General features: G+C 43.0%; 1 protein-coding gene across 1 annotated transcript in view; it reads left to right on the top strand.

The window, feature by feature from the left end:
- Positions 1–16,169, top strand: part of PTPRT (protein tyrosine phosphatase receptor type T) — a 935,630-nt gene that overhangs the window by 135,763 nt on the left and 783,698 nt on the right. Inside the window, exon 5 of the mRNA XM_049779129.1 lies at positions 4,095–4,269. Within this exon, the coding sequence (XP_049635086.1) occupies positions 4,095–4,269 (175 nt within the window). The remainder of the gene's footprint in view (positions 1–4,094; positions 4,270–16,169) is intronic.

Genomic DNA, 16,169 nt, shown 5'->3' with positions numbered 1-16,169 from the left:
GTGCTGGAGGGTTAGATCAAATCTTTCACTAGCTTCTTGTGCGTCATTCTTGTGCCAGCCTTCCACAGGATTTGGACTCCCCTCTCAGTCCTTGTCACTCCTAGCATCAAACAATTTGTTTACCTAGGCACTTACATAGCAGCTGGCATCCTGGGTAGAAATTCAGTTTCCCTCTTGACCCAAGGGTGGAGGTCCATTTCAGACTCCTGGTACCTCCCTTGAATCCTTCTCCCTATGCCATCTCAGACCTGGCACTTGTGTTTCCTTTCATGCTCCTGTTACAGGCTGAGACTAGGAGCATTTATTAAGCCCATACTAATATGTGCCAAACCTCGAATCTCCTTTCTAATCCTCACAACCATATCTGAGGTGTGTAAGCTTGCTGTTCTTGATGAACTGAAATGTCAGGGATGTTAAATAAAGATGAGAGCTAACAGCCTTCCTTATGCAGTATTTCTAGCTTTCTGTCAAGCATTCTTTCCTTCCTCCTTACTCCCCTCCATTTCTCCTTGCCCCTGGGCCATCACAGCGCGCCTCTCTGTCTTGACTCTGGGCCCTCCTGCTCATTCCTGTCCTGCTGTTGCCTGCTCCCAATATGACAAGTGTGATTATCAAAAAGCCTATTTTCCAGAGATTTTATAAGACAACCTGCAATTTCCTTTCCTTCGATGGGAGAAAGCCTGGTAGTTCAGGAGCCAAACAGAAAATGTGACTCCTTGAGGGAGGGGAGCACTTATTTCCCTTTGGTTTTGTGGGAATCTGACATCATTTGAAAGAAAAGTATACAGTGGTGGAGATAACATTCAGAGCATTTAAGATTTATTAAAAATGGAACCATGTCCTGGATTATTTTGTTGCTCTTTGTTTTAGATCCTTTACGCTAATGTGACTAATTGAATATATCCAGTGGGCTAAGCCCACTCAATGGTGTTTCAGCACTAGACTGTGGACTTGTTTTGGTAAAAATGTTGAAGATCACTGGGCCATAGAAGATATTTATCTTCTCTTATATATGGTCCTCTTATAGTCTCTTATATATGGTCCTCTTATAGTTGTGGAAATCAGAAGCTATGGTGTGTTTGATTGGGCTAAAGTTATTTGCTAGATTGACCTTATAACTTTGGGATGCTCACAGAGTGAATACCTTCTGTGAATTCTCTAGCTGCCAGAGACTACTTCCATTCTTTAGATCCAAACTGTCTCCCCCTATTTTCAAACCATCTGTCACCCTACCACTCTGACCTACATTTGCTTAGTCACCCATCTCCTTTTCTGACACTCATATTTTCTATAAAGTTATTGGGTCACCTGCATCATCTCCCTGCATTAGGATTCTTAGCTTGTCCCTTGCCACTCCATTCCTGCCTTTAGATAACATGTGCTCAGGTTCCAGTGAGTAGGATATGAATACCTTGAGACCAGAGCCTGATTTCTCCACTTTCCAAGGCTAATTTCATGGTTCATTTGGGGAACCCTGCAAACCCATATGTAGGCCTTCATATGTTAGTATTTTACATTTAAAATTTTTACATTTTCTCTTCAGAGTGGGCACCAGTATCAAATACATTGATCTACAAGGACATTGAAACTCTAGGTATTAAAATTATTCATCTGTATCCAATATGGTGTTCTTGAAGAACATTGTATAGCAACACAGTGAATGGATTTTTTTTGAGACCCCAGATCTCTGAGGTACTAGGAGAATTCACTCAACTCTTTCTCACATCAGAGCACATTTTGGGGGTTGGCCAGAATTCCTTCTACTTTTTCATTACATATTATTGCAAATCAGGATTGTGTTGGTATTAGTTGGTTGTCATAGTTTAACAAAGTTTTATTACATTTTTCAAAAAATGCCTCAGGTACAAGGTGGATAGTTGGCAGTTTCAAACCTTCCATTTTTGCCCCTTCAATTTGTTTCATTGAATTTTGCCTAACTTCTTTGGTAAATTCTGTTTATACTGTCATGTCTTGACATTTTTTTTTACCTTTATGTATTAAAGTTATTCTTATTTGAAGCAGGAAGTTTTGAGACTATGGGCAAAGAGTAAGAAGGAGGAGCCTATCCCTTGCTAGGGAGAGTCCTAGGGAGACCTTGAACATCTGCGCCCATTTCTTGACTCCCTGCTTACTACCATTTCCTCACCTAGGATTCCCACCTTTTGGGTTTTGGTAAAGTTAAGGCACTTGCTCTACTCAGTTTGTTCTGCAGTTGTGATACATCCCAGATGGGTCCACTGGAGATGGAAAATAGACACTTGTGGTGGAAGTGTCTACTCTGGACTGGATGAAGATCACTTCTCTGAAGACAAGGCTTTAGGGAAATTGCAAAGTTTCTCTTAAACTCAACCAGGCAGTTCAAACAGTCAATCTGGCTTTGAGGAAAAAATTAAGCTGTGATGATAAGGTCTCAGTGAAAGAATGCTTGACTGGAAGCTGGAAAACCTGCATAAGAGGGCCAATATCCTTCAAGGTTATTTAATTTTTCTGACATTTGAGTTATCAAGAGGCCAGCAATTCTTCACAGCTCAGACATGGCTGTGAGGATTAGAAAGGGACCTAGCACTTAGTTTAAGATTAATAAATGTTCATGGGAACATTCTGTCTCACCACTTGTACCTCACCACTCATCCCATCTTGCTACTCTAAAATAATTTTATTCAGAATACTCAGAATGTTACTAAGATTTAGGATGCAAAGACAATAGTACTTGTGTGTTCACCTTGATTCTAGGCATGTTTGTCAAGTCAGTAAGTTTCCAGAAAAGATGCTGGAGCTGAATAGAGCCAAGCAGAGTTGACTCTTGAATGCCACTGATGTCAGTCTCCAAACTTCATAAAGTTATCTATGTAAATTTTGACTCCTCAAACATTTATCTGCTACTTTCCTTTGGCATCCCAGTAGGTAGTTTAGGCTTCTTTTTTTCTACCTAATTTTGTCCCTTTGTAGTCAACTTTGTATCTCTTGTTCTGCATTCCTGAACTAATTCACTCTGAAGAATCTAAAGATAGAAATAAAATCTGCAGACATGAACCAACAAAGTTCAAATCCTTGTCATTTGAGGATCAACTGGACTTCTCTCAGATAGCTCATAATCTACACTGGAAATAATTGTAGGGAAAAATGTGTGGAGATTTTGCATAAGGCATAAGAAAGTAACTTCCCACAGGCTTGTGACAGTTGGGGGGGGTATCCTGGAAATGATTAGTTGAACCCAGGGAGATAGGTGATTCTAGTGGGACGACAAAGCCTGCACCAGGAGGAGGTAGCTGATAGCTCCCATCTACATTCTATCCAAAGTGACAGATTGATCCCCAAGAGGAACTCAGGGTTTGTGAGTGAGCCTTTGCTGTTGGCTGTTAATGTTACTTTATTTTTTTAAACCTTTTTTTGGAGGGGTTACACCCGGCAGCGTTCAGGGGTTACTGGGGTTTCTGGCTCTACGCTCAGAAATCGCTCCTGGCAGGCTCCGAGAACCATATGGGATGCCAGGATTCGAACTATCATTCTTCTGCATGCAAGGCAAATGCCTTCCCTCAATGCTATCTCTCTGGCCCTGTTAATGTTACTTTAGAGACTGACTTTTCATACATCTACCAGAGTCTTTGGTAGACTCCTGTAGATTCTGTTTAGGAGAGAGGGAAATGGGAGGCCGGTTAAGGGGCAGTGCCATGTAAGATCCAGATGGCCAGCAGGGGGCTGAGCAGCATCTTTTCTTTCTTATTGCCAGTCATTCAGTCATAGTAATGTTTAATCTCTAATTGGTGAACTCCTAAAGCCAGCCAGGCATCCCCCACAATCCTTTTCTTTTTTCCTTTTGCTTTTTGGGTCACACTGGTAATGCTCAGGGCTTTCTTATGACTTTGTGCTTAGGGATCACTCATAGTGGTGCATGTTAAAAGTCATACTGAAGACCATGAACAAGGCAAGGATCCATCCACTACCTATTTTTCTGGTGCTAAAAAGTCTATTCTTATGTTGCACATTCCCATCTCCTGGAACAGGGAAAATGGGGGAACCTCTATTCTGGGGCTCACCTGCGAACATGTACTGACTCTGCTTTCTGCTTTCTCCTCTGTCCTCTATCCTTGCAGCAATGGAATGGCAGAGACACTGCCCTCATGGTCACCCGCGTGGTCAACCACAGGCGCTTCTCAGCCACCGTCAGTGTGGCTGACACTGCCCAGCGGAGTGTGAGCAAGTACCGCTGTGTGATTCGCTCTGATGGGGGCTCCGGTGTGTCCAACTATGCAGAGCTGATCGTGAAAGGTGAGTGAATGGCACTCTCTCTCCCACTGCAGCAGATCTACTGGGGACCCCTGGGCTGTATCCTTCTGTGAGTGGAAGAAGTTATGATTGATTTTCTATTTGCTGTTTTCCATGTTCTAGAAAGAGACACAATTTCTATCAATTCCCATTCTACCTACTCCTAATACACATAAACAACAACAGCAAAACCAAGGACGCCAAAATAAAAACCATGGAAGTGGACGTTGGAAAGTCATATTATATTACATTATCATTCAAAGCTGAGTTTTGCATAAAGGTTTTGCATAAAGGAAGGTGGAGGCTGAAGAATCTAAAATATGGAAGTTATCTTCAAATGTGATTCTGGATTTCTCTTATATTTTCAGGTGGAATGTACCCATGGGTACCCACTACTTTGGTAGTGCTACATCTCAGTGTTCAGAGAGTCTTAGAGGGCATTCTTATTGAAAACTCTATATAGTGGTAATATTTCAGAAGGACTTTTGAAATAAGCAATACAGACACATACACATACATATGCACTGATGTTGATTCAATTCTTTTTCAATTTTCTTGTTCTTATTCATCTTGAGGCATGGCTGACACTTACCATTAAAAATATACATTGCTTTCTTCCCTCTTTCTTTGCAAATCTGGGTATCCCATTTCATATTAAAATTCCAAACAATCCTGATTGTAATGTTTAATGGTTATATACTATTTCATCAAGTGAATCATCCTGTTTCTTAAAAAAAATTCCTATTTGTACTCATTTAGGTAATTCCAGGTGCTTTCTTATTTGTTTTATCTTTCCTTTGTGAGTGCAACAATTAACACCTCAAAGGAGTTCTTCTGAACAGAACATTTTTATTCTATTGAACCAGATTATTTTCTCATACAAATTCCCTAGAGGCAGAGTTGGTAGGCCAAAGAATATGAGCATCTTTATAGATTTTTCTTTGTGTTGCAATATTGCTTTTGCAGAAAACGGTTTGACAGTTTACACTGGCAACAGCAGTGTATAGATGTATTCATTTTACAGTGTTATGTTTGCCGATTAAAATTTTAATATAGCACAATTTAGTGAATGGAATAATGAATCTGTTTGCAGATGCCAGCTGTAGAATGAATGATACCTGGTGTGTTTGAAGGTAAAAAATATTGATCAAATCCCTCAAAAGGTTTTGGAGTTGATTTCTTGTTCACAGTAGAGTTTGTATGAAGCTCTGGACTGCTGATTGCCACTTTCTCTTCTGGGCTATCCTGTCCTGTCAGAGATGGATTTTTTTCAGGGTTTCAATTGTCCTCTTTTAGGTTTCAGTTTGAATATAATGATCCTTTCTTCTCTGAGGGTTTTTTCCTGCTCCTCTGCAGCTCCTGGTCTGGTGTGGTCATTTTCTCATATTTGCTTGGTCGTTTACTAACCAGTACTCATGAATGATTCTGAAGAACTTTTCCTCCATTCATGGTCTTGATAATTTCCCATCATTATCTTTAGGATTTAAGCTCTGGAGAAAGAGTGGTGTCTTCATTTAGTTTCATGGTTATTTAATAAATTCCTCTTAGCAGAATGCTGACAGTCTGCAACCTGCCAAATCAACTGTTTTGACTCAGTCAGCTCCTAAGAATCAGTACTGCCATATTTTTTGAATGATAGAAGAGTGAATAAATGAAGGGCTTCAGAGGGAATTCATTCTACCACCATAATACCATCAAAACTTACACTAAAGACCAGTAATTGAGTTAGTTCTGAGCAAAGAAACTAAGAGAAAAGAATTATCATTTCATTTGGCTTTTTTCTTGGGGGGGGGGCATACCCAGTGATGCTCAGGGGTTACTCCTGGCTATGCACTCAGAAATTGCTCCTGGCTTGGGGAACCATATGGGACGCTGGAAATTCGAGTCACAGTTCATCCTAGGCTAGCGCCAGCAAGGCAGACTATTTACTGCTCCGTGCCACCACTCCGGCCCCGAGAAAAGAATTATCTTAAAACTCATTTTCAGTGAATGATGTTAATGTATCAAAGACCCTTTTATCCTGATGGCTTTTATATCAGTGCTTAGAGAAACATGTAGGGTTCTGGTGATTGAAACAGGGTTTGCCACATACACATATATCTCTCTGGAATGTCTTTCTCTTGAAAACTAGGAACTTCTGAAACATTATTTTTGCTCTTCATACCACTCTCATGGCAGTGGCACTTCCCCACAGTGGAAACCTTCCCATGGGAGGCTATGGGTACTTTTTGCTTCATCTCATAGGTGCCTGACACCAAGTTGGTAATGGACCATGAGCAGATGAGATATGCTCAATTTCTGCACACTTTGGTGGAAGCAAATAATCTCAGTAATTACTGCCTGATGTCCCCACTATGGTGAGGTGGGAGGGCACTCAGATCAGCAACTGTGGGATAGGACTGTGTTTCTACAATGATGCTTCATTGCTTTTGCATACAGGGTAGGCTAGGATCACTGGGGATAGGGATTAATAATGGTGGTTCTACATCCTGGGCCTGGCCCACTTTGAGGCAGCAGGGCTCAACATAGTGAGTGTGGAATCCAAGAAACACCTACTCTGGCTCCTCCATACAGCCTGTGTCTCTGACTGAAAGGAGGCCTCAGGTGTCTTCTTCACATGGGCACTGCAGACTTGTCTTGAGTCTTCTGTCAGCCCTTGTCAAAATTCTTTGTATGCACTCAATGTTTACTTCTCCTAGGTCTCTGATTATACTGCTTTCCTTTTTGTGTTTCATTAATGTTGAGTTAGCAGTGAGCCTATCAAATGTAGATTTTTCTCCCACATATGTGCTCTCCTTCTCTCCTGATTGTGGCCTTGTTAGCATCTGTCATCATGTGATGCTGTGACCAGTAGGGAAAAGATGCAGAGGATAGAAAGGCTTCTGACAAGGGTCCCCAGGCTCAAATGCCCTTTTAATGCAAGTTCCTTCTTCTTCCACCATCCCCTACCTTTCTGAAATTGTTTTAACTTCCAGTTACTAAAGAAATAGATTGACATTTTCCCTCATCGTACATATACATCCACACATGGACACACATATACATATAACACTCACACTTATAAACACATACACTTACAGTTACATATATACACATGTAACATTTGTACATGCACGTATTACATATATACATACATGCACAGTCACAAATAACACAGAACATATGTGCTTAATACTGACACACACTCATACATGCACTCACAATTCCCTCTTGAGAGTCAGTGACACTTGAACCAAACAAGAAAATGCAGGCTGGAAAAATAGCACAGTGGTAGGGCATTTGCTTTATACATGGCTGGCCTGGGACAGACCTGGGTTCAATTCACAGCATCTCAGATGGTCCCCAGAAGCGATTTTTGAGCACAGAGCCAGGAGTATTCTCTGATTGACACCTGGTGTGGCCCCAAACAAACAAACAAACAAACAAAAAACACAAGAAAATGTAATGTGGATGTAGCAGCACCCAGAGGAAATCCTCCCAGTGGAACACTCGTTTTTGGGCAGACTCAAAGGCATACAGCAATTCTTCATTTTTCCCTCTGGAAGGAATTTGATAAACAATAGGTTACAAATGTCCACTAATTTGGGGAGGGCCTGAGCAGTTCTCTACTCTGGTTCACACCCTTAGCCAGTGGTGCTGGAAACCTCTGGAGCTCCAAGGCTTACCCCAGCAGTACTTGTAGTATTGCAGTACTGCAGTGTTGGGACCAAACTTGGAACTTTGCACATGCAAGATTGGAGCTCCAGCCCTTTGGGCTTCCTCCTGAACACAGATATTCTCTGGTTTAAGTGCTTTCAGTACCATCTGGGGGAGTGCTGCTTTCCACCTTTCCTATTTTGGGACCCCTACCACATAGGTGAAGGGGGGAGTGGAGGGGAGGGCAGTGTTAACTAGCCCTGGAGTGTTGTACATTCACCTGGGAGGTACCGACTTAGGCTTCATTTTACTTCATTTGAGCAGCAGGAAAGAACTATGAAGTCAGGCTACTGCTCCTAGTTCTGTGACCTTCAACTTTTCAGGAGAGTTTGTCTAGAAATGGGGATGGCCACCCCTCATTTCCATAGGCTAGTTTGCTGAGAATTAGACTAGGGTTTGGGAGTTTGTGGACCAGGACTTTCCTTCTGCTATGTGTTTGTCAAAGAGGAAAGAATGAGCTCTAGGGGTGGGGTTTCCTAGAGAAAGATGGGGAGGGGCAGGATTTCTGGTCCCAGTGACCATTTGTTAGCTTTCGAGGTGGTTATAGAGAAGTTATTCAGGGTATCTTTGATACAATGGAGCTCATTGCTCTCATCCAAGACAGACCTGGGTTACTGTTCTTTTTTTTTTTTTTTTGGTTTTTGGGCCACACCCGGTAACGCTCAGGGGTTACTCCTGGCTATGCGCTCAAAAGTTGCTCCTGGCTTGGGGGACCATATGGGACACCGGGGGATCGAACCGCGGTCCGTCCAAGGCTAGCGCTGGCGAGGCAGGCACCTTACCTTTAGCGCCACCGCCCGGCCCCTGGGTTACTGTTCTTAAGGAAAGGAGGGAGAAGTAAATAGACTGTATTTTTAGGACCATGTAGGTTGCATGGTCCACATCAGGTCCATATGATGTCAGAGTTCCCAGGATCCCTTGTATCCATTTCCTGGATAAGCCCTTCAGGAGAAATCTGGGAGGAGAGAAATTGTTTTTTGTTTTGTTTTGTTTTGTTTTGTCTTAGCTCCACTGACCACACCCATTCTGCTTACTCCATTAACTTCTGCACCATGCTCAGTGCTCAGTTGGGAATCCCAGCTTCCTAATACATTGGTAGGTGTTTGGGGACCCCTATGAAGTATACACAACCAGCAGCTTCTATGGGTTGTGTGTGGGCTGGCTGACTCTCATTTCAGCTGTTCTTTGGGGCTGTGAGCATAGTGCACCAGAGGTGCAGCCTCATTTGAGCACAGGTAATATCAAATTCTCGGGGTGACACACAGATCAGAATGAGAGCAAATTGGAATCACTTAATTCTGAAGAGCTGTTTATTGAGTTGTGATAATGTGCCTAGGTATATACATTAGATTACTCTGTAATTGAGGTTTCGCTCAATTGACAATCAGCCCCTCCACCAGCCTGACCCTGACCAAGCTCTTAACTGTGCCTTTTCTTTTTTCTGGTTCAGGATCTCCCAGCATGGGGGATTTCAAGGTGTTTTAGCTAGGCTCAAGGACGTAGGTGTCTTCAACCAAAATTATTGAAAATGATAGAAATATTCTTATTCTGAAAAATTTATTTTTGGTGGTGAACTTTAATTCTGTCTCCCATGCCACACAATGCATTGTTCTGTGCTCAGGACATGTTTGACAATATTGGGACAAGGGACCAAAAGTTTAACCCTGGAGCTGACAGTCAGATGTTCTGATTTAAACACTGGGGTAAGACCCTGCCTGAGCATTTTTTATGTGGTCAAGGGCTGTTATCTGGGATATAAACACTCTGGGTTTTATTCTTGTTCTGGGCCCTGCTATCCTCATGGCTTCAGGCAAATTTTCTATTCCCTCAGGGCTCAGTTGTCCTCATATGTGAAGTGGGAATGAACATACTAATCGAAACCTTATGAGAAGAAGCAGCCTATATCTAGCTCCTAGTATTCAATGGATACCTGTGCAGGTTTATCTGTAACAATCAGTAATCAATTCTACTTTGAATATTTATTAGGGGATATTGACCAAATACATGCTCTATTTTAACTCTCCCTGCTTAAAGAAATGATAACCTGCTTCCTTAATGAAAACTTCTCTCAGTTTTCGGGGTGGGGAACACTCTTGGCTGGGATCAGTGCTTATTCCTAGTGTTGTGCTAAGGAATATTACTCCTGACAGGGCTCAGAGTACCATATGTGGTGCTGAGGATTGAACCCAGCTCAGCAGAATGGAAGGCAAGCTCTTTACCTTCTGTGCTATTTCTCTGGCTTGAGTGCTCCTTTCAAGATTTTTTCATCTAATTATTGCTTTTCTTTCCTCTTTTATTCTTTTTCTCATTGTGACAGCTGCCATTCCTTATTTCTCCTGTGGCTCCCTTTTTACTGCTTTGCCCATAGCATGGTTGCTGCTCAAAAGTCATTGCCATGACCACTTGCAGTTTACCACATGGAGTACCCATCCTACCCCCATACACCTAAATCCCGCATACTAGAGCATCTGTGTAAACATATCTCTAAAATGCCTTTAAAGGCCAGATTTAGCCCATCTTCTCCCACTTTTTATCTGACCTTGAATTTCTTGGGATGTTATTTTAGAGAATTCTCAATAGCTTCATTTTCTTGAAAGGCTTTATTTCTATAGGAAGATGCCCTGCTGCTTGGGTATCTAATTGATTTAATGGGTGTATGGATAGGCTACTCCAGTGCTAAGGTCTGTCTATTCTTGGCTTTGTGCTCAGTATGCTCAAGCCACTCATGGAGGTTTGAAGAGACTATATGCAGTACCAGGGATCAAGCTATGACCAGCCACATGCAAATCAAGCAGCTTACCTCATATGCTATCTAACTAGCCCTTGGTTTATTATTGGGGCAGCTCACATGGGTTGCAAGTCAGACATCTTGATCCTGGTCCTGCCCTGTATTGGCTACATGAATTAGGAAGTTTATAGTGTGCATCCCTGATTATGAGTTGAAAGCAGAGTGCCAGCTCCCCTATTCAGAGACTGGATCATGTGTGTTCATACTCTATAAACAAAGTAGGGTCCATATGCTTATGCTTGTCTTCATCCATCTCCATCCTTTACATGGTTGCCACTGCCCGATCCTTGTCCCTGACTCCTCTTCCCTTGGTTAATGTCATTGTTCACTTTTGATGGGAAGAGAAACATGACAGATGGGAGAAAAGAGGGAAACTTAACTTGAACATATGTGTGTGTAGGGGGGAGGCAAACGAGAGCTAACTGTGTATATTGTATTCTATATGGGCACAAAGACCAGTGTATTTTTAACAGAGCGTAAATGTGGATAAATAAAACCTGACAAGTATTGGTTTCCTTGAATTATTTTGACTACTTCATCAGCTGCATGCTGATGTGTTGCATTAACACTTTTAATGCATTTAGAAATTAAATCAAATGGCAATTGCATTAAATTCTCATTCACTTGGAACATTACCCTCCTGTGTTCAAATGGAGGAACTATCTGAGCTTTGGAAGGAGCTACAAGGTCTGTCGTGGGTTGACGGTTGTGAATTGCTCAGTGCATGCCAGACTTTGAAACGGTTATTTCATGTGAGATGCTGTTTAATCTTCCCTGCTGAATCCTGATGGCCCAGCCTTCTCTGAGTCTCACAGGCTGTGGTCTAGCCTCTTTCTGCCATCATAGAGACCTTTTCTGCCTTTCCTAATGCTAATTTCCCACCAGGCTCTCTTCTGTGCCAACTAGACATAAAATATTGTCTGAGGACCAAAGTTTCATACCAACTAAAACTCAATTGAACCTTGGGCTTGCCCTTTGGAAGGGCATCAGATTTTTCAATCACTATTTCTGTCTGTTCACCAAATGAACTCTCATAACCTCAGCTCAGGACAGTAGTCTTACCTAAGTGAGTTTTTTCCACCCATGCAATACTGTTTGTGTTTTTATTTTTTGTATTTATTTATTTTTTTGCCACACCTGGTGGTACTCAAGGATTACTCCTGGCTCTGCACTCAGGGCTCACTCCTGGGGGCCTTAGGGAACCATATGGGGTGTCAGGGATTGAAGTTAGGTTAGCCAGATACAAGGCAAGTGCCCTACTTGCTGTACCATTACTCAGGCCCTCATATTAGTGTTTTTAATGATCACACACAGGAGATGTATATCAACACTGGTTAAGAAGAGGCCCAGCTTTGCCTGGCCACATGGCTGGGCAAGGCAGCGAGGTGGGTCCCTTGGAGGAGTTAATTAGTTTTTCTAGGCTTTCTCCATTTCCCTCCCGGCTCCAAAGGGAGGGTCTGGGGTGGGGGCTCTGACCTTCTGGCCTTCTGGCCTTCTGGCTCCGGAAGGATCTCTTTCCTTCCTGAGAGCCAAGCCGGGAGGTCCTGCAAGCATGGCATTTGGCAGCCCTCCGCTATGCCAAAGGCCTCTGTAACCAGGCCTAGGAAGAGTTGCGGGACATGGGTCACCCCAGCACCTCTCTTCCTTCTTCCTCCAGTACTTCAGGGCTTTGCCTGGCCACATGGCTGGGCAAGGCAGTGAGGTGGGTCCCTTGGAGGAGTTAATTGGGTTTCCTAGGCTTTCCCCATTTCCCTCCCGGCTCCAAAGGGAGGGTTTGGGGTGGGGGCTCTGACCTTCTGGCCTTCTGGCTCCAGAAGGATCTCTTTCTTCCTGGGAGCCGAGCTGGGAGGTCCTGCCAGCATGCGTTTCGCAGCCCTCCGCCATGCCAAAGGCCTCTGTAACCAGGCTTAGGAAGGGGTGCGGGACATGGGTCACCCCAGCACCTCTTTATCTCCCTCCTCCTGTACTCCAGGGCTTTGCCTGGCCACCCGGCTGGGCAAGGCAGTGAGATGGGTCCCTTGGAGGAGTTAAATGGTTTTCCTAGGCTTTCCCCATTTCTCTCCTGGCTCCAAAGGGAGGGTCTGGGGTGGGTGCTCTGAGCTCTGGAAAGATCTCTTTCCTTCCTGGGAGCCAAGCCGGGAGGTCCTGCCAGCATGGCATTTGGCCAGCCCTCCGCCATGCCAAAGGCCTCTGTAACCAGGCCTAGGAAGGAATGCGGGACTGGCATTAGGACTTACCAGGGTATTTCTCTTATTAAACCTGCTCATTGTGAAACCGCACGGGAGCTAGTGCCCCTGCGTGGAACTTTATAAGAAATATATGGATATTGTTTTTCATCTGCTTGTCATTATCTGAACGCCGTGCAGGCGCTCGCTTTATTCCTTTACTCCCTCACTCCCAGCTCCTGTTACCCCACATTTAACCATTTTTCTGTACTAAGGATTTTTGTTTTGGCCAAGGTGGATTACATATCTTTCACAGTAATTTTTTTGGTGGAGTCTGAAGCTTCAGCAGGCAACGCATCACGGCAAGGTTCCATGCTGTAGGCTTTTTGGCCAAAATAAGGTGAAGATGCAGCCTCAGCTGCCCCCTACAGCCTTTTTCTTTCCTTCCTCCCCGTCCCCAGGGTTATTCATGGACAACTGCTCAGTGTCCCAGCAAGTGGGTTCAGGTGAGGTGCAATTTAAAAGAGACTCCAGGCTTCCTTGTTCCTGCAAGGGGCTGGGAAGGGACTGCTGAACTTTCAACTTCCAGCAATTAGGAAGTAAACGCCTCTCGGGGAGTCAGAAGCTTCAACAGACAACAAGGGGAGGACATGGCTCCATGCTCTCTCGGCTTGTCCAAATCACAGACCAAAGTGGTGTCTCGAAAACAACCCCCTCCCTCTTGACTATTTTTAAAACATAAAAGGGTCACGTGTATCTCCTTTGTATATCTCAGATGTATTCCCTTAACATCTATAACTCTTTTCGAATATCCTCATATAGTGAAAATTTTGCCTACTGGGTTTGTTATTTGATTGTTTGATTTTCCCCCTTTGAGATCTGTTTTATAAGCAATACTGGTAGAAGAGTATCTCTGTATAAATTTCAAGTATGTACCAAGTTATGGGGAATGTTGGGCTTTCTTTGTCAGCCCCCAGATGCACCAACAATATCTTGTGGCATTGCTTCTCTTTTGCATAGGCACATTAAAATGGGAAAATAATACATATGCAAACAAGTTCTTATCTAATAGAGATGGGAACACAAATTTGGTAATGTAATTAGGCCTTTTACCCTGAACATTGACATAATGATTTGGCTCAGGCCTCAGAAGAATGGGCATCGCCCACACACACCTGAACAATGGATACCATCTATGGAAACAACCACAATTGTCTATAACATTACCAGGATCCAAGTCTCTACCAGGGAAGACCTACCACTGCTTTGGCATTGACTTACTCCAAAGAGTGCTCCCAACACCCAGACAACTCAGCAACAGTCTGCATACAGGGCAGATCGCTCCGCATTGAATGGTATGCTGAAACTAGAGGATGCTCCTCATCAGCCTGACATTAATGATAGAAATGCACAGAATCCAGAGTCTTTAAATATAAGAATCTGATACCAACAATAGCTAAAGTGTGAAAAAGTTTCACTGAGACCACGGAGAATGACTCGAGTTGGACGGACTGGTATGCCTGGAACCCAGTCTGTCTTATGCCAATAAACTTCTGTGGTGAGGCCTTTTTGAAATTAGGTCAAGGATTTTTTTCCATTTTCCCCATTTTTCTGGACCTATGCAAACAACGACGATAGTCACTATCACACCTTTATTATATATTTTTCCTCTTATCCTTTAAGAAAAAAAATACACCTTACTGAACTTAAAAACAAATAACTGTAGTAGAATGCCTGTCTCAAATACAGGCAAGGGATGGGAAGGGGGGAGGGGGTAATGTTACACTGGTGAAGGGGGGATGTTTTGTTTATGACTGTAACCCAACTATGATCATGCTACTTAAATAAAAAGTATATTAAAAAAAAGAAAAAAAAAAAAAGAAGAGGCCCAGGATTCTGCCAGTTTTTTTCCCCTGACACATATCAGCCACCACTATAGTTTCCAACCCTGAAGGCCAGCTATGCTAAGACTGAGAAACCCCTGCCATAAGGATATTTTTTTCTAGGTGGAAGCAATGCTCAGGTGCTCTGGGACCTCTCCTGGTGACTTGGCCAACTAGGCTAATGGTGTAAGGTAAGCACCCAAGGATGTGGTACTGTTCTGGATCTGCAGTGCTTGAGGTCACCCATGGATGAGCTGCCAAAACAGCAATACTCAAAGTCTCTAGGATTATAGCTAACAAGGTTTAGGGGCCTCTAGAAATTCATCTGGCTCAAGGGATCATGTGGTAACAGAAATAAAACTGAAGTCAGCTGCATGCCAGGTGCATGCTTTTGTTCATGTGTCATTTCTCCAGCCCTGAGACTTCATTATTCTTGATATTTTTTCCTCTTACCTCTCACATGGCAGGTAGAGCTGATCATGAGTCAAGGAAGAAATGATTTAGCTTTTCTAAGCCTCAGCCTAGAAGGAAGATTCTGGAATTTTGGTTTATTTGAGAAGGAAGGAGTGGAGGGGTTTCTTCTCCCACCATGCAGTGTCCACAAGGGAAAGGCAGACTGATCATCTGTGCTGGGACATGAGATGCTCTGTAACTCTCAAGTCTATAAAGTCCTCTCTGGTCTCTCAAGCATGTGGCCCCACTCACTACATAAAGTCTTGATGCCAAAGCCCCCTAATTCACTGTGGACCATATATCCTAGGCTGTCTAGTCTCAGAAGGGACATCAGATTTCTTATAAGCAAATAAAAGTGAGCAGAATGCAAGATTTAAAAACCAAGTGTGTAACACATTGGGCAATTGTTCTCCATTCTCTGTTTTTTACTTTGTGGGATACTGACAATGTCAAGCTGCAGAAAGTGCTGGCTGAAACTATTGGACAGTCCTGGGTCTCTGAATCATTCGTAGAGAAAAACTGCCTGCTAAGCAAGTCTGTTATTTAAGCAATAACAATTATTGTGCTGAACTACAATGCTCTGGGGTTTAATTGTTACAGCAGCTAATTTTATAGTAATTGATATAAGATGAATCAGGAAAAGCCATTTTGTAGCTTTCTAAAACTTAACTTTTTGAACCCAAACTTTCTTACCTCAAAAGAAAAGATAGCCAGGAGGGATAGTACAGGGATGAAGGCACTGGCCTGGCATTTGGCTGACAATGATTGGAATTCTCATCACCACATATGTTCCCTTGAATACTCCTAAGCATAGAGCTAGCCATAGCCCCTGAGTGCTGTTGAATGTGATACATAATACACCATTCTTCAATAGAAGAGGTTTTTTGTTTTGTTTTGTTCAAGATTCAAGGTCTGCAA

The sequence above is a fragment of the Suncus etruscus genome, chromosome 9 (genome assembly GCF_024139225.1).
Source record: "Suncus etruscus isolate mSunEtr1 chromosome 9, mSunEtr1.pri.cur, whole genome shotgun sequence".
Classification (NCBI taxonomy): domain Eukaryota; kingdom Metazoa; phylum Chordata; class Mammalia; order Eulipotyphla; family Soricidae; genus Suncus; species Suncus etruscus.
This window is presented reverse-complemented; position numbering and strand designations above follow the sequence as displayed.